We start from the raw sequence: 25,677 nt of genomic DNA, 5'->3' as shown, positions 1-25,677 counted from the left end.
CCACCGCAGGCGACGGCGAGGAGGTGTGTCTGCCAGGTGATGACGTAGAACATGCCTCCTATGGCGATGCAGGCCAGCGTGCTGTTGAAGCCACACAGCCCGAAGTAGATGGAGTCAAAGGGTGTCGCGAGAGTGAGGGCTGGGGGAGAAGACAGGCTGAGTGCTGTATGGGTCGCGTGGCCCCACCCACCAGCCCCAAAGCCCTCCACAGTCCTCAACCCAGACCAGTTATCAACACCAAAGTACGTATAAAAAGGACTTCTGACTATTCAGTGAAAAAACATCTAAAGGAAACAAATGGCCTTAGTCACATGCATATCAGTGGTTAACCTGGTATGGGTTCAAGAGACCCTTTTGAGTAATGATCTGAAGTCTGAGTGAGCAGTCCAGAGAAGGTCCCTTCCCTGCCAGAAAAAGGCGGGTTAGCAGAACCTTAATGTTCTCTAATGGAGGACAAATGCTTCTTATGTGATTAGAGATAAGACTTAAAATATAAACATGCCTGGAAGCAACTCCTCCTCAGCTTTTAATTTATACTGAGGTGGAAATGACTAACACCAGAGCCTTTCCTGAGGACAGCTTTTGTTCAGGGGAGTAGGAGGGCACCAGCACCCAAAATGGAAAGACAGGTGTAATGGAAGGAGGGACAGTTTATAGGAATAAGCTGGTGGAGCACTGAAGACACATGGCACCATTTTCTTTGGAGCAGGCCCCAGATACAGCATCGTTATGGCCCATTAATAAGGGGCCCATTAATTAATAATGACACTAACCTGCTAACATCCCCATGGTGGATCCGATTGCAGCATGCAAGCAAATAAGAGGTGACGATATGAACAAAGCTATGAGGAAAATGCCTCCAGTCCAGGGGTTATCGCAGCCGTACACTTGGCCGATTCCAACAGGGATGGCTCTCAAAAGCTGCCGGTCCAACAAGAGCACATTCAATTATGGAGGCAAAAGAGACAACTTGAAGCTTGGCTGGAAAAGATTTGGGGCCAAACCCTCCATACTAATATTTTGCAACAGTTTTCCAAGATATTTTCAAATAGGTTCACTCTAAAAGGCACACAAGATTTATTGTTTTAATCTTAAGTTCTTAGAACAGTAAGGGGTTAAAATGTCATTTCCTTTATTTAGAAACATGAGTGTAAGGCACTAAACTCTCAGTGGAGAGAAACTGAATACTTCAAATGAGGGTGTTATGCATTCGAAAAGTAATAGATGTCTGACCAAAGTTGGGGTTGAAAAACTCTTGTAACATTTTTTTTAAGCTAAAAACATGATGAGAAGGCTAAATATTAGATGGAAAAGTGGTCCTTTTTGTTTCCAAGAACAGCATGTCTGAGCTGTGGTCACGTTTGTGCAGTCGTCTGTGTGAGGAGATGGACTCGTATCCACAGAGCAGCCCCTGGGCAGGTGGTGTCCTGGCATCTGTGGGTTTTATTGATAAACCTGTCAGGTGGCTGATGGAGGAGTGCCCTGATGTGTTAGGCCTCCATGTGTCTCAGGTAGCGGACCTGTGTGTGAATGAGAAAGGAAGGCCAGGGTCCACTGTCGAGTGGGCACTTGCACACGTACTCTGGAGTTTGGGAAAAGGATCCAGGGCACATGGGCTTCCCCAGCGACTGAGATTGGGTCCTGTGTTTTGGAAGGTTGGCCAAAGGCCCTTGAGCAAAGAAACGCTTACAGGAGGGGCTCTGGGCCCTGCTGGGATGCACTGGGGTCCGTCCTTCCCCTTGTGTATATTTCATGATGAGGCAGTTCTTCCCTCAGCCCAAGTCCTCTGAGGACTCCTCCTGGGGTGCAGGGGAGGGAGGTCCTGTAGCTCCAGGGCCCTCGCCCCACACGAGAGTGTGCAGGGACAGGACTGCAGGGTAGTCTAGTGGGCAACCCTCTGGGCTCCGTCCCCCGTTATCCCAGGACAGAGAACAGGACTGGGCTCCGGCATCGCCATGCAGGGGATGGCGGGACAGGCAGAGGGTTTGGTGCAGAGGCAGCGGTGCTGGGTCCTCGGTCCCCAGCCAGTTGCACCCTCCAGCAGGCTCTCCCCTCGCCAAAGATCAGAGGAGCTTGTGGGGCCTCAACATCGTTGGGAGGTTTAGACCCTCTCTCTGACATCTACCACTTCTTTCCCCAAAACTCAAGGCTCTAGTTATAATTGTCAAAATGACAAAACATACTCATTCTTACCATAATCCATTCAAAATTGGCCAGAAAGGTATTTCTTAAAGAATAACCACCAAACATTGAATTTGTCTTTCCTGGAAATTTGGGGGTTCTAAAGCATTTGTACAGTATTTTCCATTTTTTTTTCATTTTTACAAAATTCCTAGTTATCTTTTCAATTGAAAATGTGGTCTGGAGCATGCAAAATATCTTAAACTTGCCTTTTCTACCACCATTTCCCCATAGCACGCCAATTAGAGCAGTTTTTTTTCTTTTCTTTTTTTAAATTTTATTTTATTAGTTTCTGCTTTATAACAAAGTGAATCAGTCATACATATTTCTCTTCAAAAGATACTGGTTGGTTGAATATCGCGAAAGGGAAGCCTGAGGGGCTGAACTGCTAACAGCACCTTTTCTCACCTTTGGCTCATGAAGGTACACACACACACACACACACACACAGACACACACACACACACACACCAACAAGGGTGGGGCTAATGTGAATACGTCTCTTCCTAGATAATGCGTCTTGGACAAACGGAGGGCTCTGTCTGTCCCCCCATGCTATAGTCTCCTTGAACTGTTCAGAGAAACTAGGCACCATTATTTCTGACACAAATTCCCTTCAACAAGCCCAGGTGGCTTTGTGGTTAGATGATGAATTGCCAATAACAAAGTTCAGAGTGATCTCTAGCCTATGGAGTCATTTAGTGTAACAGAGAGTAGGGGGACCTCAGAGAAAACGGGCCCAGTTAGAAAAGAAGGCTGATGGGCATAGTTCTCCAGGCTGACTTAACGCTTTTAGAGTAGCTTCTTATTTAGTTTGGCAGACTGACAGCGGCCAGCAGTATATACAGAATACTTGCAAAAAGCTTAAAAATCTCTGTTATATAGATATTTCTTAGTGGAGCAACACCTGTGCTTTAAAGTGTGAGGATGCCCCAGAGAGCAAGGGGAAGCAGCTCCCCAGGCTGGAGCAGAGACTTGTGGAGCCAACAGATGGCAGTGTGTGCGATGTGCATGTCTTCAATGATTCAACGACATTGAATGAGAAAAAAAATACACAGAGTCGCTTGGATTGAAACTGGAGTAAAGCATCAAAAGGGCTTTAAAAAAAAAAAAAAGATAGAAGAACCCAAGTCTAGGAGTCAGGAGGTGGGAGCTCTAGTCTTGACTTTGCTCCTTACTGATTAACCATGTGACCTCAGGCAGTCTCTTAACCTGGCCTTAGTCTCCCCCTGTGCTATGATAGGACAGTGTGTGGCCAAAAATGGCCTTTTTAGCTCTTAAAAAGAGGAAAGAAAAAGCTGGTGGCTAATAAGATATTGAGGTAGAGTGTCTCGCACAGTATAATTGGTAATAGTTGGTAATTGGTATATATTTGGTAATTGGTATATATATAATTGGTAATAGTTACCCATGGATGTTTCTGACATGCAAACTAAGTAAATGCCACTTTAACACTGAGTTTGGACAGATGCTGTCCTTCCACCTTCCACGATACCTACCAAGGGCACTTGGACCTCCGACCAGGTGATATTGGGCGTGGAGGAGGAGGGCTGCAGCAGCGTCGTGGGGAAGAAGAGGTTGTAGTGGCCCGTGGCCGCCAGGTACAGGGTCACTGCGATGTTGAATGGCAGCGTGAAGACTGGGAGGTCCCACTTGCTGAAGATGGTGCCCAGGGCACTGGAGAGGATGGGGCTGAGGGCAGAAGCACAGGAGATGCTGTTCAAGATGCCCCCTGGCCCTGACACTGGCCTGAGTGGGTTTAGGGGGCCCCCTGTGCCTTCCCAGGGAAAAGCAGCTGGCTGGCTCCCTCTCCCAGACGGACTGGTCCTGGGCAGCTCCTCCCCTGGACCTCCTTCCTCTGCACCTGCACAGCAGCAGGGTGGATGCCCAGACTCAACTTCAGAAGGAGGGCTTTCAGGGGAGGTCCTAAGGCAGGGGGCCACAGAACTTCCCTGAAGAGCCGCGTGGCTCCCTCCGCAGGCATGGGGAGAGAGCACAGGCTGGAGAAGTGGCTGATGGTGAGGAGAATCATATTCATTCAATCATCCAACAAATGTTTGTTGAGGAGCTGAGAGCGCTCCTGGCCGGGGTGCCCTGTGGTTTCTGCAGGTGAGTGAGGACCTGGAGCCTGGCCGTCTGAGGGCTCTGGGCAGGGCTGGGCCTGCAGCCCACACTGGGAGGTTGTCCCCGTCTGGTCAGGGTGCCCAAGGACAGGGCAACACTGGGGGAGCAGGAGGGATGGGAAGATTTCCAGACACTGACAGGACCCCGTAGTATGGCTCTTAACCTCTGTGGGCCTCAGTTCTCCTCCCTGTGCTCTGCCGGGGTAGGACCAGGGGCTCTTTTAGATCTTACAAAAATGAAGAGTAAAGGAGGGTATGTAATGAGATACTGTGTACAGATCACCTAGCACAGTGGTGCTGTTGCCGTATAACGTCAGTAATTATTTCTAGCGGCTGTTTCTGATGTGCAAGCTAAGGAAATGCTTCTTTAAACTCCAGTGTGGACAGACAGTCACGGAGTTGGGGTAGAAAGCCTGGCAGCCCTTGATCTACACCCACAGCCTCAGAAGCAAACTTACCAAGACATGGACATCACGATGACGGGGAGTAGAAGCCACCAGTAATAGTCGCCTTTGTCCGAGAACACAGCCATCAGCAGCCCCACCAGCACCCCGTTGTAGCCGTGAAGTCCGGCTGCGATGGCGGACCTGGGAGGGGGAGGGCTGGTGAAGAAGGGCTTCCCCGAGGCCTGACGCAGGGCGCTGCCTTCCTGATTTTCCTTCTGAGTCAGGCTTTTCTCAGCCGGAGCCTGACCACACACCCCTTCAAACCATCAACCCTTCACAGTCCCCTAGACAATGTGTGGTTGTTAAAAGTAACCAGGCAATAGTTGTTTTGAGTGATTAGTGACCTTATTTTGAGGGGTTTCTGAGCCGGGAGCCAGGCAGTGAGGATGCGAGGCTGGTGAATGTCCCCACGGGGAGCTACCTGTGGTCTCAGCCCTGGACCCTGGGTTTCCTGGGACTTACTTGTCCTGACTCAGGATTAGGGCTGTCAGGGTGGACACCACAGTGCCCAGGCAGCCCAAGATGGCCCACCAGGGGTTCTGGACGAAGAGGCCGAGGACGATGAGGATGCCACTGAGGGGATTGTTCACAAACATCACCTGGGATGTGCCCCGGAGGACCCAGTCGAGGAACTGGAACACTGGGGATTTGTCTGAAATGGAACCAGTCAAGGCGTCAGTCAAGGCTCAGCTGTTACACCTCTAGGCGAGGCCCCAGAGGGCGAGGGGGTGAGGGAGGCTGGGCATCCAAGGTGGGTTCAGCTCCCTGCTGTCATCTGCCACAGAGGAGGGTAAACCAAGAACCTGAGGGGGCATCTGACTGCCCAGAAAACCCTTCAGACCCACTGAGAGCTGGCTGTGGTCTTTAGGCTGCCATTCAGGCAATGGGTACCCTGTGCGACCTGTGCCTCTGTGAGAGTGGCGTGAATTTTCAAGAGCAGGGATCCAGAAAGAAAACTCTTGGAGCCCAGCTGGCATCAAACCCATGGCCTGAGGTCTGGAGGATTGATAACGGGAACCTATTGGAATAGTAGACACGGCTCTCCCATGATCCATCTCTAGGGCAGGCATTTTTCTAGAATGCTGGCTCTAGAATCCCAGTCCTACAATGTGACATTCATTTTTAAAAAGCATTTTTATTGGAGTATCGTTGCTTTGCAATGTTGTGTACAATGTGACATTCTGAGGGGATATTTGAAAGCACATGACTGTTACGTATGTTCAGAACCGAGAGCTTGCACACCTACATGTATTGGCATTTACATCCTGAGACACTGCGTGTGTGTCGTAAGAGTGAAACTCCTATCCTACCCTACCCTATCCTATCCATGGGAATGGGACTCGGTCTCATCTACAGAGATCTGTGCAGCATGTTTCCTGGGGGACGACCAGAGGGGACGTTTTTAGGGATAGGAGCAGGGGCTGTTCTCATGGAACCTTTACCTTTAAGTCCCTCTCCGCACTCCTTCATCCCTCCTGTGATGTACCCAAGGGCTTTGCGGACCCTCTTCCCGCTGGCAGCCAGGGAACTCTGAATCCAGGAAGTCTTGGAGATGCCTGTTTCTACCTTTATCTCGGAGCTCTCCTCCATGGTGTCCAGATCCTGTCCAGGAACAAGAGGGGCAAGAAGCTCCCACATTCTGAGCCTCTCACACTGAGTAGTGACTTGCTTGCTTGGGGACAAGCTAAGATTTCCACTTGGTATTTAGTGAAATTGCTATTTAATCATTTTTGTTCCTGTAGACCAGAATATCTTTTGTTTTGTTTGATCTTTTACCTCTTTTAATATGGGCAACAGCCTTGCACAGTCAGCCATCTGTATCATCCGTGGATTCAGCTAACTTCGGGTTAAAAATATTCAAAAAAAATGTTCCAGAAAGTTCCATAAAGCAAAACTTGAATTTGCTGCACACTGGCAACTTTTTACATAGCACTTACATTGTACTTACAACTATTTACATAGCATTTACATTGTATTAGGTATTGTAAGTAATCTAGAGATGATTTAAAGTATTCCAGAGGATGTGCGTAGGTTATATGCAAATACTATGCCATTTTATGTAAAGGATTTGAGCATCCACAGATTTTGGTACACATCAGGGGTCCTGGAACCAGTCCCCATGACTGTAGTATAACAAGACAATATCTTTATCCTCATTCTGTGGATGAGGTCACAGGCATGGATGGAGAGGTTCTCATTTGCAAAGGTCAAGGTCAAATGATAGAATTTAGATTTACCCACATATTTTTAGATTCTTTTTAAAAAACAAATATTACTTCTACTGTACCATACTCTTTGCAGAAGAAAGTATCCCCTCCCACCCCAGCATGTCTAGTCTTTAAAATTTAACTGTCCATAAAATTAAACAAGTAAATGTTCTGTTTTGAAAATTGGCACCAGCTTATTTCCTAAATGCTTGAATGCTGGATTCAGAGGAAGATGGATAAGAAGTAATTAAACTAAAAGAAACATGAAACTTTATAAAGTAAACTGAAAAGTAGACATCTTTATCCCATATAATTATGTTTCTGGAAATATGAACTCAAGAAAAGTTTGCCTAAATCAGAGGACGTCTTTTCTGGATCTCAGCTCTCTACCTTGCTGCGGACTCTGTGATGTGGGCGCTGCCCCTGACTCGGGCCACTCTTTACTCACCAGCAACTCGACCGTGGGCTTCCGGTATTGGTGGGGAGAAGGGTCTTTGGTGCGCCTTTCCTGGTGTTCACCTTTTCCAAATACTGGAGTTGGCAGGGAGAACATCATCTGTTAGGACCTCTACCCTGGCACCTTAGCAGCAAATTTCCTGCAAGGCTCAAGTTGGAATACTCAGCACTTTCTACTCCAGTGAGGATGCCCCAGCCTCTGCGCCTGGGGCAGGAGGACCCCCTCCTCTGCTACTGCATGCATCCAATTGGGCAAGCTCTTCGGGGGAAAAAATGCACATCTTCATGTAAATTGGACATTTTACAAGAATTTAGGGAATTCAGAGACTCAGCTGACTTTTAGTTAAGAGGCTCTGATCTTGTTCAACTCCCCTATTTTTTAGGTGAGGAAACAAAGCTGTCTGTGAGCCCTGAACCTGGGGTTCTTTTCCCACATGAACACGAAGATTGGTATTTCTGAGGCATTATTGCTCATAAAGCATTAAGCTGCCTGAACTATACGAGGTCTGTGTTCACATTATACTACAACTCTTTCCAGCTGGATCACCTCAGCTGTTTTGGTATTTTTAGGATGTATGTCTTAGAATTTTAGGTATTTTAGTAGCAGCTTCTTGTTGGATTAAGACAAGTGATATCCATGTTGCCACTTGAAACAGATTTTGGCATGTCCTTGTAATTCTAGAAAACTGTTATTAAGTGGCTCTGAATGTATTTTTCATTATTACAAGATAATTTATTTGTAAAGGTGAGTAATTTCAGAAAGGTTTTAAGTATCATGAAAGGCGGCCCTTGGAAGTTTTGCTGTTTATGCTCTGGTGCCCTCTTGTGGTCAAGTGTGAGAATGCCTGTCTGGGCTCAGAATGCCCTGTATCTTCAGACAATTGGCCATTCTGTCTGCATTCGTGAGGTTTCAGGGCACCTAAACACTAGAAGAGATACGTCAGTGGCTCCGTGCTCCCCCATCTGAAGGAGCAGGGACTGCAAATACCAGTGTGGTTGGGAAGTTACATTATGCCAGAGAAACAAATTAAGGAAGTTTGAAAGGAAGAGTAGGAAGCAAAAAGGAAGACTCTAGACTCTGAGGCTAGTGTGTTTGATATCCTGATGGATTCTCTGCTTCTGTCTGAAGTACCAGCTCTTCAGCAGCTTCCGCTAACCCGCCTCCCAGGCTCCTTTGCGTGGGGCTCTCTGCTAGGCCCTCTTTCACCCCAGCCCCCAACCACTCTCCTAAGAATATGTTTGCAGGGAGATTGTTAACTTTTTGAGGCAAACTATGCTTTCTTCCTGACGATGCCCTGGGGCCTCTGTCAAACACAAACTCCTGGGCTAAAGGGGTCCTTGATTTAATTCGGTGCCCTCTCCCCAGTGTATGAGGTTTTCCCAGACCACCCCAGGCCGTTTCTCTGGCTGGCTACTTTGGGTATAAAACAAGGAGGCTCAGACAAACTGGGGCAAGAAAGTCATATGCTTCTGGGAAGCATGTGATATCGTAAAAGGACGCTAACCCAGGAATCAGTTTTATTCCTGCCATGCCCTCACCAGCTGTGTGACCCTGGCCAAGTCGCCTCCCTTCTCTGAAGGGCAAAGTTAGATTGCCCCTCTGCTACGGGTCTTCATGATGCTGCTCCCACCATGCATCTGACTGGGGAGACCCCCACCTGACCCCACACCCCTCCCCCACTTGACCCCATACTCCTCCCCCACTGCCAGCTCTTCCCTGTTTGAGACAACATGTCCTCAGCGTCCAAATTCAAGTTTCTGGCTTCCCCGCTTTGGCTGCCCTCTGGACCCTCCTCTTGGCCTTTGGGAGCCCCTCCCTTCCAGGGCTCTCCATCTGTTCCCTTGTCTAGACATCACCACTGTCTAGCATCAGGACCAGCATCAGGACCAGTGGTTGTGACTTGGCAGCACATTAGAATCTCATGGAGAGCTTTTTTGGGGGTCATTTTAAAAGTGCAAAGTTTTATCTATTTTTATTTTATTTTTTGTATTTTGGCTGTGCTGCACGGCGTATGGGATGGTTCCCTGACCAGGGATCAAACCCAGGCCTCTGCAGTGAACGGGCCGAATCCTAACCATTAGGCCACCAGGGAACTCCCTCATGGAGAGCTTTTAAAGTTCCTTCTGCCACCCAGGCTGCTTCCCGGGTGAATTGGATGAGCACTTCCGGGAATGAGATGCAGGTGGTTCCAATGTGCAGTCAAGTTTGCAACCTTTTGGCCTAGACTGACAGAGTCAGCTGCTTGTCGTGGCTCCAGTCTCCCTGCCCCGGGGCATCTAGACCCTGGAACCCGTGGCTGTGGTCAGAGGTCGGGGGTGATGAGACTGAACCTCACCCTGTGGCTCTCCCCACTGCCTTGTGATGGAGGTGTTGCCATGGTCCCCATTTTAGAGGTGAGGAGATCAAGGACCCGGGAGCGGGGTCGGGGTGGGGATGGGAAGCGCACACCTTTGCTCCTTCTGCGAATGGATGACCACTCGATGTGGAACACGTTCCTGGGCTTGGGGTGCACAGCCTCCGAGCCCTCATCTGCCTTTGGGCTCGTCGTGGGCGGCTGCTCCCCAGCGCTGCCTGGCCACGGGCAAAACAAGACAGATCAGTGTCCCACCCTGCACCACCCCCGAGAGGCAAGCAGAGAGTGCAGGGAAATCATGTGCGGAGCCAGAGGAGCAGTGTGGTCTGAGCTGCAGCAGTGATTGCACCATTATCTGCGGAAAAATCCCTCTTTTCCATTCTTCCCTATGAAACTTCCACTTCCTTTCCTCACGGAAACTGCATCCCAGACACCTATCAGTGTCAAGATACGGACGGGCCAGCCTGCCTTGTTTCCCCAGTAATGCACTGCTCTAGGACCTCCTTCACTCGGCCTCGGACAGGCGTGGGTGGTGGACCCGAGCCGACCGCCCGTTCCCGTCCTTCAGCCGGTGCCCTGGCCTCCGCCTGTGGGAGGGAGTTTGTGTGTGGGGGTCCTCAGTGCTCGCTGCACATCAGAATCACCTGGGTGCTTAAAAAAATGCCTGACCCCTACCCCAGACCAATTTTAAAAATTGGAGTTTTTAATGCCCAAGATGTTTTAGGAGGTGGCCCTAATGTGCAGTTTGGGCTGAGAACCTCTCATCTAGGGTCTTGCTACTCAAAGTGTAGTCCCTGGACCAGCAGCACCAGCCTCCTCTGGGAGCGTGTTAGAAATGCAGAATCTCAGTTTCCACCCAGACTGATGGAATCAGAATCTACAGTTCAACAAGACTCCCCAGGTGATTTCTGTGCACATTGGTTTGCTCTGTGGGGAGCTAAGAAGCTGAATCAGCTACAAGAAACATTTCTACCCTTGTGGAGAACAGAGTAGCTTATCACGCGGGACAGGGTTTCTCAAACTGGGTCTGAGAATTGACAGTGTCAGGTCACCTGACACATGTTATGATGCATGTCCCAAACCCTACTACGCCCGACCCACACTGACTAATTGGAGTACGTGGTGGTCCCCGAGATAGGCACGTCTGACACTTTCTGCTTGTGGTTCCAGTGAAGTCTAGAGTTAGATGATCAAGTGGCTGCCTGGAATAGTGGAGAGCTTTCACACTGTTACTACATTTGCACACTTTTGTAAGTTAACTCACTTGGGCATTGTTATCACCAAAAGATGGAAAATCAAGGCTCAGATGATTTCTGAAGCATCCTACAGACAGTGAGCCGTGTGGCTCTCAGCCCTCAGTCCTCTTCTCTGCAGCTTTGCTGCTCAGTGTCTGGTTTGTGGACCAGCTTCACGGACATCCAAGGGAGCTTGTTAGAAACGCAGACTCTCAGGTCCCATCTCAGACCCACTGAATTGGAATAAGTTTTTTTTTTTTTTTTTTAAACGAGATCTCCAACTGACTTGTGTGCACATTAAAGTTTGAAAAAACTGGTCTAGTTCACACTGCTCACGTAGAAACAACATTAGCAAAGCTGAGAATATAGCAGGACCAACAACCGGAGTATGTGGGACATGTGTGAGCAAGGAAGGTATTCTGTCTATGCTCTTATAGATTGAAAGGTCACACATATGACCGTGTCCCTTCCCTCTAGGCTCGGGATGGGAAAAAAGCTCCTGTTTCACTCATCACCCTGCCCGTGGGTCACCATGGAGCCATAACTCCAGAGGCTAGAGAAGCCCCCTTGATCCTGTGCTTAAGACACACATGGAATGTCAGCCTGCCCTAGGGCACCTCTGCAGATAGGTTCTGGGCAGGGGGGGTGAGGACCGAGGGGGTATTATTGCATCATCTGGCAAAGCAGGTCATTCTCCCATAGCCAGTCCACAGTGTACACCTCCCAGGCTGGAAGGACACTTCTGCTGGCCCAATGCTTCTCATTTCTCACGTGCCAAGGGTCAGCCACCCTAGCCACACCCTGCGCAGAGCTATATTTTGACCTTAGCATCATAGGTTCAGACTTGCATGGATCTTCAAGATCACAGTCTACCTCCCATGTCCAGAGAAATCACCTCCCCCCACCCGAGTCACATAATTTATTAATTATGGCACAGCCAGGCGCTGCACCCAGGTCTCCAGACTTCCAGTTCGCTGCTCTACAGATGGCCGCAGAAGACCTGGTTCCCGTTTCCTGCCCTGGCCCTTTGCTTTCAGCAATTAGATTGTGCTTCTTGCTCAGAGCCCAGGAAACTGGGTCAGGGTCCACAGTGCTACGTGTTCCCAGAATCGATGTCCCAGCCACAGAAACAAAAATGAAGTGTATCTTTCTTTTCCTTGAACACATTTTTTTTTCTTATTTGGGGTGATTGGGGAGGTAGCCCCAAATGTGGTCTGACATAGTGCTGCTCCTGGACCTCCCATGGGCAGGACGGGAGTGCTGAGCTGTAGACCAACCACCCAGGGAGGGCGATGGCCCTTCCAGATGTGCCGGCCAAGCGGTGAGGATGACAGGTGGGAAGGATGCCACAAGGAAGATTGGAGAGAAGATAACACATTTCCTGAGGCTGTGAAAATACTTAAAGCTAAGGGATAGCAACTTACCACTACCTTTGGGACAGATTCTCAGGGCTTTCATAATGGATAAAGGCAATTTCAAAAATATCATGAACACATCTATCAAATGCTCTAGAAATAAATGTTCCATTGGTGTGGTGGGGAAAAAAGAAAACAATGATAACACTGGCGGGGAACCAGCATCGCTCATTCTGCATGGCATTTTGCAAGTCAAGTAATCTCATCGACAGTTTCCCTCACTGCAAGCACGGCGCTCAGAAGGAGATATACAGACCTCGTAGAGCTGACCTTGCAAACCCAACCTATAGAATGATGACAGATATTTCAGAGGGTACCTGCTATTTCGTTCTCATATTGTTATGAAGATGAAATTAATGCTTGAAAAATGTTGGGGAAACTAATTTTGCAGCGCTCATATCAGTATCTCCTCAGGGAGGCCATGTCTCTGGAACAGCTTGTGCTCTGGGCAGGGTGGGTCCTTAAGTCAGGGCAGGCCTGGCATTTTATACCTACCATCACCCATTCCTACCTCGTGTTCCTGTCTGTCACCTTCACAGGATGGTGGGATCCTTGACAGCCTGGGTTACAGAGGTTTACCTTGGCACTTCCAGCACCTAGCATGAGCCTGGCCTATTGTAGGCACTCAGAAGTATTTGTTGAATACATTAATGAGGGATAATTATCCTACACATTTTAATTTCTGAATAGTAAAATGAACAACCGTTGGCTATTTCGGGGTATGAACTATTAAAAAATAATATATCTCATTGTAAATGTTAAATGCTTTATAAATATTGAAATAAAAGTGAGTCTTTCATAGGTTAACGATGGTAATAGCTGAGTTGTGTAGGGATTTGGAAGTTTCAGGGCAAGAGCTGATTATCTCCAGCAGTACCTGGAGAAAAGAAAGGAAGTTTATAGATGTGATAAAGTGATTGGTCGTCTATGACCAACCAACCAGAAACCCAGAAATCCTTCATGAGTGGATAGAAGAACCCAGTTAATGAGAGAGAATAAAACAGGCCACTGAAGACAGAGATCTTGCTTGATGTGATTTGTTTTGGTTAACAAGAGATGACACCAGGTGGTTGAAAACCCCAAATCTTCTTGGAAGAGGGCAGCTGGGTGTTCCGAAGCCCAAGAACACATTTTTTTTTTTGACAATAACTCACTCTGGAGCGTTCTTTCCAGCTTCCCCTTCCCCCCGCCCCCCAGCATCATGGCACACATAAAAATAATACTGTGTGGCATGGTGCAGAATACAGATGATGATGTTTACGGCCTGGGCCTGAGGACTCTAGCCACACCAGCCCCGCTCTGTCTGCTTCGAGGACTAAGGGCTTTGCTTTCTTGGCTCAGCTACCTATGTGCTGAGAAGCTCTGTCCTTGAGAACCTGCAGGTAAACCTTAGCAGCTGAGTAACTCCTCGGCTTTCCCACCTGGTGTAGGAACTGCTGCTCCCTCCTTCTCTAACAAGTCTTTTAAGTGTCCCAATGTGTGTAGCTTCACACTGGGGCTGTTCAGGACCATTTCAGGGGCATGGTCCCTGCCCTTGAGGATTGCCACCATCCTGCGTTTTAACAGGCAGGAGTCCAGTGATGCTTTCCTCCCATTGACTCAGAGAAGGAAAAAATAGTCATGAGCCATAATGATTTGTTCAGAAGCACTTTTTTTTTTCTTTTCTGGAGAGTAGTATCCCATAGTACCCACACCTCTACTGACTGCTAACATACAGAAAATGCCATCCGTTCAAATATCATGGGTAAAAAACATTTTACAGAAGAGCCCACCTGTCAAATACAAGTTTGAAGCTTACTGCAATTTCTTTGAGGGGAAAAAAACAAACCCAAACCATATATGACATCTTTCAGAAGACGAAAAATGATCTAGTCTATTTTACTGAAATCAACCTTTACTCAAGCCTTTACCTATACTCCTTCTACAAGCTGTCTTTCTCAGGTTTTGAACAAGTTTTCCTGTCTCCTGGAGGTGGACCAATACTGTCCATCTATCACTAGCAATGCCCAACATATAGAAGATCTGGAACCTACTATCAAGACCCTTTTGTCGTCCCTCCCCAGATCATTGGGTCTCTTATTCCTCCAACGTACTGTGGCAGACACAACCACACACCATGAGGCAATTTCCTAGCTACTATGCCAGAAGGATTTTTTGAAATGACAATAGTATATAATTTGATTTTTTCCTACACCCAGTTCTACAGGATAACACTTTGGCCACAATTTGGGCATATGTTTCCCCATGTGGAAGTTGAGCTTTGCACTGTGATGTGTAATTTTCAAGGCTACTCTGTGTGTGTATATGTGTGTGTGCGATATAGATACCTGTGGGTGCTAAATTAGGTGCTATCTTTTTCTGTGAATTTGTGTTTAGTTGACATTTTCAAAGATCATTGTATAAACTATCAGAAGCATCGAATGTTAGAATTGGAAAAGGCTTTAGAGATTATCCAGTCCAGCCCTCTCATACAGTACCCCCAACCCAGTACCCGCCCCCTCATAGAGGAGGAAATGGAGGCTTGGAGTATTGGGAGGACTTTGGTGTCTCTGTCTCATGCCATGAAGACATTCATTAGCATATATGAGTTGGTCCTTCATTTAACTTCATGATGCCTTATGACAACCTCATGAATGAGGCTGAAGAGAGTGCAAAGGTCAGAGTGCCCATTCTGTCACTGGGGTAACACCTGACTGACCTTCCTTTAGAGTGAGTTTTCACTCTCCTTCCCCTATTTACACTGAGCTCACACCTCAGAATTACCTGTCTACATTGTCAGTTTCCCTCCTTTCAATCCATTCTGTGCTTCAACTGTTAGACCATATCATTACATGACTCTGTTACTCAACAATCTACATGGCTCCCTGTTGCCAAGAGTACAATAATGTTCAAACTCCTCTACCATGCTTTCCAGGTAGCCCACAATACAGCTGATTTCATCATCTTTCTCAGCCTTCCCTGCCCAACACACACCCTGCCTTGGCATTCTGGCCTTATCTCTGGCCCTCTGTGCCTCATCTCTGGCCCTCTGTGCCTCTTCTTGCCTAGCTTCTCTCCACCCTTCAATGTCTGCTTTATGTTCTACTTCCTCCATGAAGCCATCCTTGGCTTATTTGGCTACATGGATCATTACATTATTTGCAGAAGGTACCCTAGATCCATCTTTTGGAGTTAAGGCCATGGTGGACTTTTATAGTTACAATGCACATGAAAATTTTCCAATCAAATGAAACTACTTGAAATTATCAATCCTTTATAACCAAGTGAACTTTAGGTCTAGGCATTAGCAGAAAAAAACTGAGGCCCAAAGAGAAGTAGCTTCCTTGAGGCTATACAGCTAATTAGTCATGGAGCTAGATTTTGACGTCCTGGTTTTGATTCTTTTCTCATGTAGTGTAGGTGTTTTACAGATAGTTGGAGCCTTCGCAAATGGTATCAATGGACTTGTGACTTTTTTATTTTAAAAAAATTATGAAGTATATCATACCTTAAAAGGAGTAACAAAAGTCACCAAAAACAAATAAAAAGAACCCACCTGTGTACCATTGCATTTGTGACATTCAATGAAAGCCCAAGGAAATTCTGGGCCATTGTATACCAGCTTCTTCTCTTGTGGCAATGTTTCCATACACCCTTTCCCCACATCCTCTTCCCTGTCACCCTTTCTTTGCATTACCAATGGCAAACATAGCTAACTGATCATAGCACTCTTTCCCAATAAGTTTCAATACAGCCTCAGAATCCTTCTTAACACAAAGCTCCAGACAAACAATAGCAGTTAATCACAGTTGGCACTTGAGAGTAAACTTATTTTTCCCCTCTAACCTTAAATGAGGGTGTGGATGCTATACAAGTCTGAGAGAAGGGGTATGTGAAAGTAGGCAGAGGCCTGGCCATGGGCTTTCCAAGACTCACAGGATGGCCTAACTTCAGCAAGTTCACCAAGGCTCTTATCCTTTGGGGCCAGTTTTTGAGGAGATCCCATTCTCTGATCAGATAACTTCAATGTCCTGGAATGTTGTTCCTCATGGCATGGCTATCTGTTTCCATCTGGTTGTTTCTACATCCACTCTCTGTAGCTACACACAACATGTCTAAAGTAATCTAAGATGGCCATGTAAGAGAGGGCCATTGAGGAGATGGGCTGTTAAGCTGGGATGTTAAGATATTTGCGGTTCCTGAGATGCTCTAGTTCTATTGGCTTGTCTGTGGAAGGGGTACAGGACCTGAGGAGAGAGGCCAAGGAGCCTGGACCAAGTGCCTCCACCCTGGAAGCAGCAGGTAAGGAAGGACTCTTGGGAAGAAGGTTTTCAAATCTATCTCATTAGCATCCCACAGTCAGCTCAACAAGGGGCTGCCCTGGGAACCATACTGATGTCAGAGCAGTGGGTTACAGAGTTGTGGAAAGGATGATAAATAATATGACAGCTCATCCAGTGGGCAGGTAGGTGGTAAGGGGATTTGAGGGCTGACGGGTTAACCTGGATCCATCACCAGATGAGCAAGAAGAGCTCAGGGTTGTGAGTTAGAACACCTGGGCATTTGTCCAGGCTCATTTATCACCTGGGCAGGTTCCTGGACAAGCCATGGTTTCCTCATCTAAAAGTAAAGGGTTTGAACTATAACTATGTAAGAGCCCTTCCAGCTTCAAGCTTCCAGGATCTGAACTCTCTCTGGAGTTCTTAATAAGGTCCCCCACCCCAGGATTGCCCTTCTGCAGCTCAGCAGAAGAAAGGAATGGAAAAAGATTGGCCTACCTTTTTTCTCTTCCTCTGAAAACTCAGATAGATGGTCCTGTTGGCTGGGGCTCTATCTGAGTCATTTCTCTCCCCCAGGACCTCTTACCTGAGCTCTTTTTGATTTTCTGCACAGGGCTGGAGGGATCTAGACCACCGGGATTTGGGAAGAAGCTTCTTTCCAATTGGGCGGCGTCTCTGGTCCTCAACTCAGGCGTTGGACTTCTCCCTAAAGCCGAACCCCTTCAGTTCCCAGAGCCCGCAGCTCATCCTCTTACTGGCTTTCTGTAAATTCCCTTTGTGTTTCCTAACCCTATGCCTTGTGCACGCCTTCCACTTGAGGAAGGGTACCATGGAGGAAGAGGGAGAGGAGAGACAACGTTCTTCCTGCAGCTTGCTCACTCTCCAACCTTCCTAAACTCCCCGGGGAAGACTGGCTTGGCTACCATGGTTTCCCCAAACTGGTTTGATCAGGCAGGTTTCCTTTAAAGGGCCAGAGCCTGGACTGCCTGATAATAGCTTCCCTGTCTTCCCTCAGGCATCACCTCCCAGTTACTCCTCTCCTTAGAATTCTTGCTCCAGTATTTGCCTTTAAAGCAATTACCTAAGTGTTGTCTCCTCAGGGTGCCAATTTGCCTTCCCACATCAATGAACTCCCTTAACTCCCCCCACCACAGGCAGGGCACAGGCTGGGGAACAGTATTGCCATTGGCGTCTTGATGGATATTTCTGCACAGCCTAATACTAGATGCTGTCTTTCTGGTTTTGTGGAAATTTTTAGACCTTTCCTCCTTCTGACTTCTGCTGACTGGGTCCTGGGGGCTGTCTCAGAGCAAGAAGGGCATGACCTAACCCCCGCATCCAGAATGGACTCTGAGCTCTATATATTAGGGAAGCGGCCCTCCCAAGTCCCATGAGGCCTTTGGGGGGGCGGGGCTCTGGTGGGCTGGAGTCTGGGGATGAGGCCCAATCCAAACATGTTTTGTTTGTCTTTGTGAGTATGATGGGTCAAGCATCAACTGTATACCCACCCCCACCCCTGCACATGTATACCCCCAACCCCCCTCAGCGACAGGGTGTGAGGTGGCTACCCAAGTTCAGAAACAGAACCTCACACTGAGGATATTAGCTACACCTGAGTAGACAAACTCCCCACTGACGTCAAAGGCCCCCTTCTCACAAGGCCAGGTGTTTTGGAACTGCAGAGGAGGGGTCCTGATCACGGAGGGCCTCATGAAGAAGGAAAGCAAACAAAAGAGTGAGGGAGGAGCCCTGGAGGGACCCACATTCCAGGGTGGGGTGGGGAACTGACAAGAGGTCAGCTTACTGCACAGGGGGCCTTCCTTTGGTGTTGCAAGTTCAAGGCCCATGGCTGTCTACTGAGGACACGTTCCTTGTCCCCCCAGCTGGCTGGTCTCTTGGCTCAGCTCTGGAGGCCCATCTCTTGACCTCTTGCTCTAGCCTCTCCTTGAAGGCTCCTGAACTTCCTGTGGTGTATTCACTCCAGCCCCTAAGCACCTAAAAGTGACAGGGAGATGCTACCCACGTACAACATGTAACCAGTTTGAAAAGACAAGAAATGATCACCCGGGAGGGAGGAGCCATCCAGGAAATTCTCACACGTTCCATGAGCCAAATGGAGCTGTGTACTCAGAAGTGTGGTGAGTATCTGTCACGCACACTAGATTAGGGAGGGGCAGTCGAGTGCTCCTGGAAAGCAGAAATCTGAGGTGGACTCTTGTCCCCTGAGGGTCTTACCAGAGGCCACAGCTCAGATTCTGGGGTATCCCCAAGATAATCTATGCGTACAGATTATCTCCTGGAGGGCTTGGTCATCAGAATTTACTTCAGAACTAAGTCTTCTTCATAATGCTTATGGCTTCAACTCTGCATTTCCAACTTCGTAGGGGGAGGAGCCTGCATTGACCTCCAGGAGCCAAACTTGGGGAGGTCGGATTCGTCCAGGGGAAAAGCCTAGAGTTCCTGTGGAATAAGAGTTACTTCCTTTACTTCATTCTGTTCCAGCAGCCTGTGCAGCTGTAGAGGGGCTGGCAACTCCTAGTTATCAGTTCACAGAGAATAAGGACTTATCTAGCAATGCCCCCTGCCTCCCTCCTTGGGGCCTTGGAATTCTAGTTCCATTAGGGACAGAAGTGTTCTCTACGGATTCTTCTATCTTCTCTGAATGGCAAGAGGTAGGGAAAGCCAGGCAAGTTGAAAAATCTCACATAAAAATGGAATACCTTTTAAAGTTGTCAGGTGAGACTGTGGTTTATTGAGTGGAAATCAGACCTGCACTGAAACTGCCAGCTCCTAGCTGGTTTTTGGTAAGAGTTGTCCCCAGGCCCTCACAGCCTTTATGACCTGAGGAGACAAAGCTCAGACTCATACAGGAAGCACAAACAAACTGGGACACACAGTTTTGATGCAGCCACAGATGCAGGCCAGGAAGATTAAGTTTTTTGATGGGCAGATCTTAGAGGGTTGACCAGAAGAAGAATCCCTGCAGAGGGGAGAGTGATGAAAAGGAGAAAGTCAAGGACAAGGCACAGTTGAGAAATGCTGGCCCCTCAGTTTGCATTCACACAAGTAGCCATGTTGAGCATTTTGGTAGACTGACCAAATGGCTAACTAGTCAAGCTCTAGGAAAAGCTATAAAGGCAGCAATGGTATACTTTTGATATATTTATCTCCATGTTCTTAACTTTTTGCCACCTTAATGATACCTCCTCCTTATTCATCTGTAGGAACTCAGGGCTATAGAATCACTGAAACTTGGAGTTGGAAGAGAGGCTGCAGTTGTCAGCTGGTCTACCCCCACCCACAGCAAGCATCTCCAAGAGGTCCCCAGCCCTGTTCCTGAGCTCAGGGTCTCACAGGACAACCATTTTTCTGGCAACTTCCACTGTGAAAAAGCACCCCTCTCCACTGATTCAATATCTGCTTGCTTATCACTCCCACATAGTGGTCCTTATTCCATGCTCTGAAGTATTGTTGAGTAAACTGACTTATTCTTCCACATGTGTTACCTCATACTACGGACAGTCATGGCCCCAGATGTTTCTTCTCCAAGCTGAATACGACAGTTTCATCATCACTCCTGATGAAACAAAGGGGTCTCCAGACCTCATTCACCCAGCCCAGCCCCATGTCAGGATGCCCTCTCTTGCCAAAGATGCTCTCAGAATGTGCTGCCCATTTTTTCCTTTGTACTCTCCCCTCCTTTTTCATCCAACTTATTCTCAGAAATGACTCCTTCAAACTAAGATGCAAGTGATTGATCATGCTTACTGTGTTACCTTTCCAGGACTGTTTACATTTTAACAGGTTCAAAGACTTGAACTGAAGGGATGGTTGGGAATGTTTGGGCAGCAGGTAATGACAAGATAGAGGACAAGAGGAGAAGAGGCACAGAAATTTTCCTGAAACCCTTAACATCATGCTTGATACTTTTCCTAAACAGAAGACTAAACCGACAAGATAATTCACTCAAGATCATGAAACTGGTGCTGTGACCTTATGTGGCACAGGTAGTCTGTGGTGACATCCTCACTTTTACTTCAGGTGAGACTAATCACCTGGTTAGGCAAATCCCCATAAAGTGAATTCCTTGAAAGCAGGAACTGGTCTGATTCTTTCCTGGTTTGTTGTCAAGGGGGCCTGAGTAACATATTATTAATTCCCCATACAATATCTTCTGGATGAATGAGTGAATGAAGTCAGAAATACAGTTAAAAGAAAATGATAAAGTTAAAAGGAAATGATAAAGGTTAAAATAAAGGGATAAGAAAACACCAGGAAAAAAAAAAAGAAAATACCAGAAAGAAAGTAAGTATGGCAACATAAATGTCAGCTGAGTTGGAATTTGGTTAAAGGCACTAATGAGTATAAAAATGAGTACTTTGTAATAGTAAAAGATAAAATTTAAGAAGAAACAATGACAGTCATAGTCCATAGGCAGCAAACATTGTAGCTGCTAAATATATGAGACAAATATTTCAGAAATACAAAGAGAGTTTAATAAAATTATACAATTATAGTTGAATTTTAATAAACATTTCAGAATTAAGATTCATAGACAAAAAATAAATAAGTGCATAGAAGAGTTGAATGATGCAATTAATAAATGAATTTAATATGTATTTCCTTCAAATCAAAAATCTGCATTTTTCTGCATTTTGTATGTCCAAAATCAATCAAATACTTGGCCACACAGAAAAATGCATAACATTTTAAAATAAAGATGGAACAGACCATATTCTTTGCTCATAATCCAATAAAACTAGATATAAGAAGTTAAAAAATATCAAAAAGTTTAAAGTGCTAGAAATTAAAAAACACATTCTTAAATAATCCTTGCATCAAAAAGAAATATAAAGTAAAGTTATGAACTGTTTAAAACTGATGAAAGTAGAATACTTTATTCCAAAACCTACAGTACACAGCTAAAGCTGTACTCAGAGGGAAATCAATAGCCTTAAAATGCCTTTGTTGTTAAAAGAGAAAGATCTAAAATAAAGGAACTTTATATGAATTTTAAAACATTAGGAAAAAAACCATTTAAATAAACCATGATAAAACTGGAAAAAGACATAGAAAAAAAAACAAAATGAGTAGAAAAGGACAAATAAATTCTAAACTGTTTCTTTGAAAAAAACCAATAAAATGGATGAACCCCTCACAAGCCTGCTTAAGCAAAAGAGAGCAAAATCACATAAGATTAGAAATGAAAAAGGAGACAAAGCAACAGATAACAGGAGAGATAGAAATTATCATGAGAATATTATGAGTAATAGTATGGCAACAAAATTTTACAATGAAAGAAAATGTGTTATTTCCTAGCAAACTCCCAAGTTTGACCAAGAAGAAGTAAAACATTTTATTATGTTAATTATCATAGAAGAGACAGGAGAGATGATTTAAGACTATTTTAAAATACAGCACAAAAATAGAACAAAAAATAGAATTTTTTGTTCTAAGAATAGAACAAAACTATTTCACAGTGATAGTAGAACTCAACAGTGTTGTAGGAGAGAAGATGAAAATGGGAGGGTGAGATGGCCAGGTCAGAGGGAAGAGGCAGTGGAGAGAGGGAGAAAGGGGTATGTTGGGGAAAGAGAGTTTAAGACAGTGCCTCCTCTAAAGCACCCTCCTCCCCAACCCCACACATACATTCCTACTCACTTTAATGACTGCTTATTTCTGTTCATCCATAAATACTTATGTTCAACTATCATTTGTACACCCAAGGGCTGCTGCTGGTAGTTTGGGGTGATAATAGGAAAACATTTATGATGTGCTCCCTGAAGCCTGTCTCCTTCCCTCCTGGGGGCCTGCTCCCAAGCAACCCCATGTTGGTGGTGAGAATCTGTAAGGTTAGGGCTCATGACATACTCATTCAAGGGGACAGTAGCTGGCAAAGCTCTGGTGAAGGTGGGACAAGATCACTCCAGGGAGCTAGCTCTCAGGTCCTGAAAGGCTATTTGGGCTACTCAGAGGACATCTGGGCATCTGTCTATGGCCTGTGGGAAGAGTGCCCTGCACTGGGCAGAGTTTTCTTAGAGGGGTGGGGATTTTCACTTCTGCCCCACCCTCATCCATACGAGAGAGAGAGAGAGAGAGAGAGAGAGAGAGAGAGAGAGAGAGAGAGAGAGAGAGAGAGGCCGCTTCTGCCCACCAGCCTGGCTTAATGAGATTTGTTCTGCCTCTGGGAGGAGAATGTTTGACCAAATTTGAAAAGTTACCATCAATTTTCGGCCTCTTAGCCCCAAAAGATTTTTTTTAAACATTTTATCACTCCTGTACAACTACTCTTGGCAAGAGAATTCAGTGATTAATAATGCTTGGCCCCGGCGGTTGTTTCTTACATCACACTAACAGATAATGTGTTTTTCTATTTGTACATATATACCTGGCCATCTTGATCACAGTGCATTATAAAGTTTCTGGGGTCCTGTGACTTTTCCAGACTTGCTGGACATACTTTTTCTTTTCTCTGAATAACTTAGCTTTTATCCACTTTTTTCCAAATGAGTTTGGCAGCTTGTATTACAGTTAACTTTTAATTCCTGTGGGGGTTAAAGGGGGAACTTGGGAGGGAAAAACAACCAGGATACCAGTGACCAAAGTGGTACCTTGTAAATGACAAACTATGAAGTGGTGTGGGGAGAGAAGGGAGGGGGAGAGATAATCTTGTCCAGTTGAGCTGAAAGCATTTTTCATATCCAAATAGTTTTCCTCTCCTGAAAATCCAGTAGAAAGCATGGTTAAAGGAATGTTCCCATCAGATCCAGTGCTTTGGGTGGAGATTCTCAAGGGCTTAACAGGGAGAAGAGGGGATTTCCTATGACAATTTGCCCATAATGAACGAATAGGGTTTCTGGTTCTATCTCTTGTTAGAATAGCCGGGGTGGGGGTGGGGTGTCTCCCTCCGTTTTGGGTGATTGAGCTCCAGAAGCCTTCATCCTCCATATGGAGGGGATCATTCATCACAGGATGGTGAGACAACCTGGCCTGCATGCTCCCTTCTAACCCTGAGATTCCAGAGCCCCCGCTCCTCTTCCTGCCTAGAAACCCCTGCACTGAAGGGCCTGAGTTTTCTTCTTCCTCTCATGGTGGTGCACCTGCTGGCAGAGGGGAAACAGAGCGAGGGGCCGGAGAGGGTGAGCCTTAGGGGTGGTTCCCAGACATGTGTGTGGAAGGAAGTCCTGGTGTAAACTGCGTCTCTTAGTGCTCCTCACTGGGCCTGTCAGTCTCTGAAGGAGACTCAGGGCAGATTTTCCTGCTTCCGGTCACACTGATCTCTGTTTCTTGAGTGCCCTCCATTTCTTAAGAATCTTCACACTATCACCCAGCATGTAAATGCCTTGTGGCTTTATCTGGTGTAAAGAACATGGTGGTGTCCTTTGGGTCTGCCCACTTCCCACCAGCTCCTGTTATATGTGGATCTCCAGCTCTAAGCGTTGTTATATTGATCATCTACCTCAGGGACTAGTCAACTATGGCTTGTGGGCCAAATCTAGCTGCTTGCTTAATAAAGTCTTATTGGAACACAGCTACCATCATTGATTTACATGTTGTCTAAGACTGCTTTGCTCTACGATGACAGAGTTGAGTGTTTGTAAGAGACTGTATAGCCTCCAGAGCCAAAAATATTTACTATTTGACACTTTCTGGGAAAAAGTTGACAACCCCTGATCTATATATAAATAAAGATTGAATGTAAGCTAATGCCTGTAATTGGGAAGGCAAATTATGAAATTCATGGATAAGTTTTGTTCTTCTACTCAAGGCTAACCATTTGTTTAAAGTATCATAAATCTCATAAAGCTTCCAACACCCACAAGCAGACAGGAAAATGAAATAAATTTCCCCAGCCTCTCACATACTGAGCTCAGGTACTTTCCTCAACTGAATTCCCTGCTCAAAGTTGCTGGCTTGACCTACACTGAGAAATGCTTATCCTTCATCATGAGTCATATAGGATTCTAACTTATTGATTCCTTCCTGCTATGGAATACCCTCTTGTCCTTTACTTTGACCCCTGAACATTCAAGACTCCCTATTTAGACACTTTCAGTGCCCTAGCTGTCCCTGTTTTTACTTTAAAACTACCTGTGTGAAATTCCTCTCTTTAATGTAAAGCTGTATGTGCCCATCAGCCATTAGCTCCGTGCACCGTGGTGCCTGCATCCCCCGAATTTTCACCCACTCAGGAACCACTCAGCAAGTTCAGTTTCACAGCATCTATTATTTAGTTAAACATGCCAAGAAGATCATCTCTTAATCACCTTTCCAAAAGACTAAATACAAAGAATGGTTTTAAGCCAATGACATTGAAAACACATGCCTTACTACTGGTGCCAGCAAGCTCATCACCAACTTCCTCTAACGATGCACTATGGTTAGTTAAGGTGATTTGGGCAGGAAGAGAAAATCAGCACCAGGGAAAGGGAGTTACAGGTGTGTTTGTTTCCACACGGGTACAAAGAGAAGCAAAGAAAGTGAGTGCTGCAGCTGATTGACCCAGAGTTGAGATTACAGGGAGCAGACCCAGGTGCAGGAAAAGAGCATTTCTGCCTGTAACTTGGTTAATCACCACTGAGGGACTTCTCTTCTTCACTGCTTTTCACTGTCAGGTAGTAGATGCGGTTGGCCTCTGGGTAGGTGACTTTGCTGAGTGGGAGCTTGTAGATGGCTGGGTTGTTGGTTGCCAGGAGCAGGAAGATGAGTGCCGAGAGGCAGAAGGGCCAGGTGCCTGGTGGCACACCAACCTGAAATCAAAAACACTGGGGTCTGAAAATGTTCCTGGGTTCCAGGGACCTTGGGAGAGAAGGATGCGGTAGGGGTTGAGGATGGGGCATTGGTTTCTGGATTTATCATGTCAGAGTAGTTGGTTTGAATTTGAGGTGTTGGTACCTTTGGGCACAATCAGAATCTTTTAATGATGGAGCTGGAAATCCCCCAGGGATGATCTTGCATATCCGGCCAAACATGAGTACCTCCATCTGTCCATCCATGTTCT

At 46.4% G+C, this 25,677-nt stretch overlaps 1 protein-coding gene across 1 annotated transcript in view; it reads right to left on the bottom strand.

The window, feature by feature from the left end:
- Positions 1–25,677, bottom strand: part of SLC14A2 (solute carrier family 14 member 2) — a 61,227-nt gene that overhangs the window by 4,539 nt on the left and 31,011 nt on the right. Inside the window, exons 10-18 of the mRNA XM_060119739.1 lie at positions 25,252–25,426; positions 9,863–9,985; positions 7,406–7,488; positions 6,193–6,352; positions 5,213–5,402; positions 4,763–4,891; positions 3,681–3,873; positions 774–921; positions 5–139 (exon numbers count right to left, since the gene is read on the bottom strand). Coding sequence (XP_059975722.1) covers positions 5–139; positions 774–921; positions 3,681–3,873; positions 4,763–4,891; positions 5,213–5,402; positions 6,193–6,352; positions 7,406–7,488; positions 9,863–9,985; positions 25,252–25,426 — 1,336 coding nt within the window. The remainder of the gene's footprint in view (positions 1–4; positions 140–773; positions 922–3,680; positions 3,874–4,762; positions 4,892–5,212; positions 5,403–6,192; positions 6,353–7,405; positions 7,489–9,862; positions 9,986–25,251; positions 25,427–25,677) is intronic.

Source organism: Mesoplodon densirostris, chromosome 15, assembly GCF_025265405.1.
Source record: "Mesoplodon densirostris isolate mMesDen1 chromosome 15, mMesDen1 primary haplotype, whole genome shotgun sequence".
NCBI classification, from domain to species: Eukaryota; Metazoa; Chordata; class Mammalia; order Artiodactyla; family Ziphiidae; genus Mesoplodon; species Mesoplodon densirostris.
The sequence above is the reverse complement of the archived record's forward strand: the minus strand, read 5'-3'. Positions and strand labels throughout refer to the sequence as shown.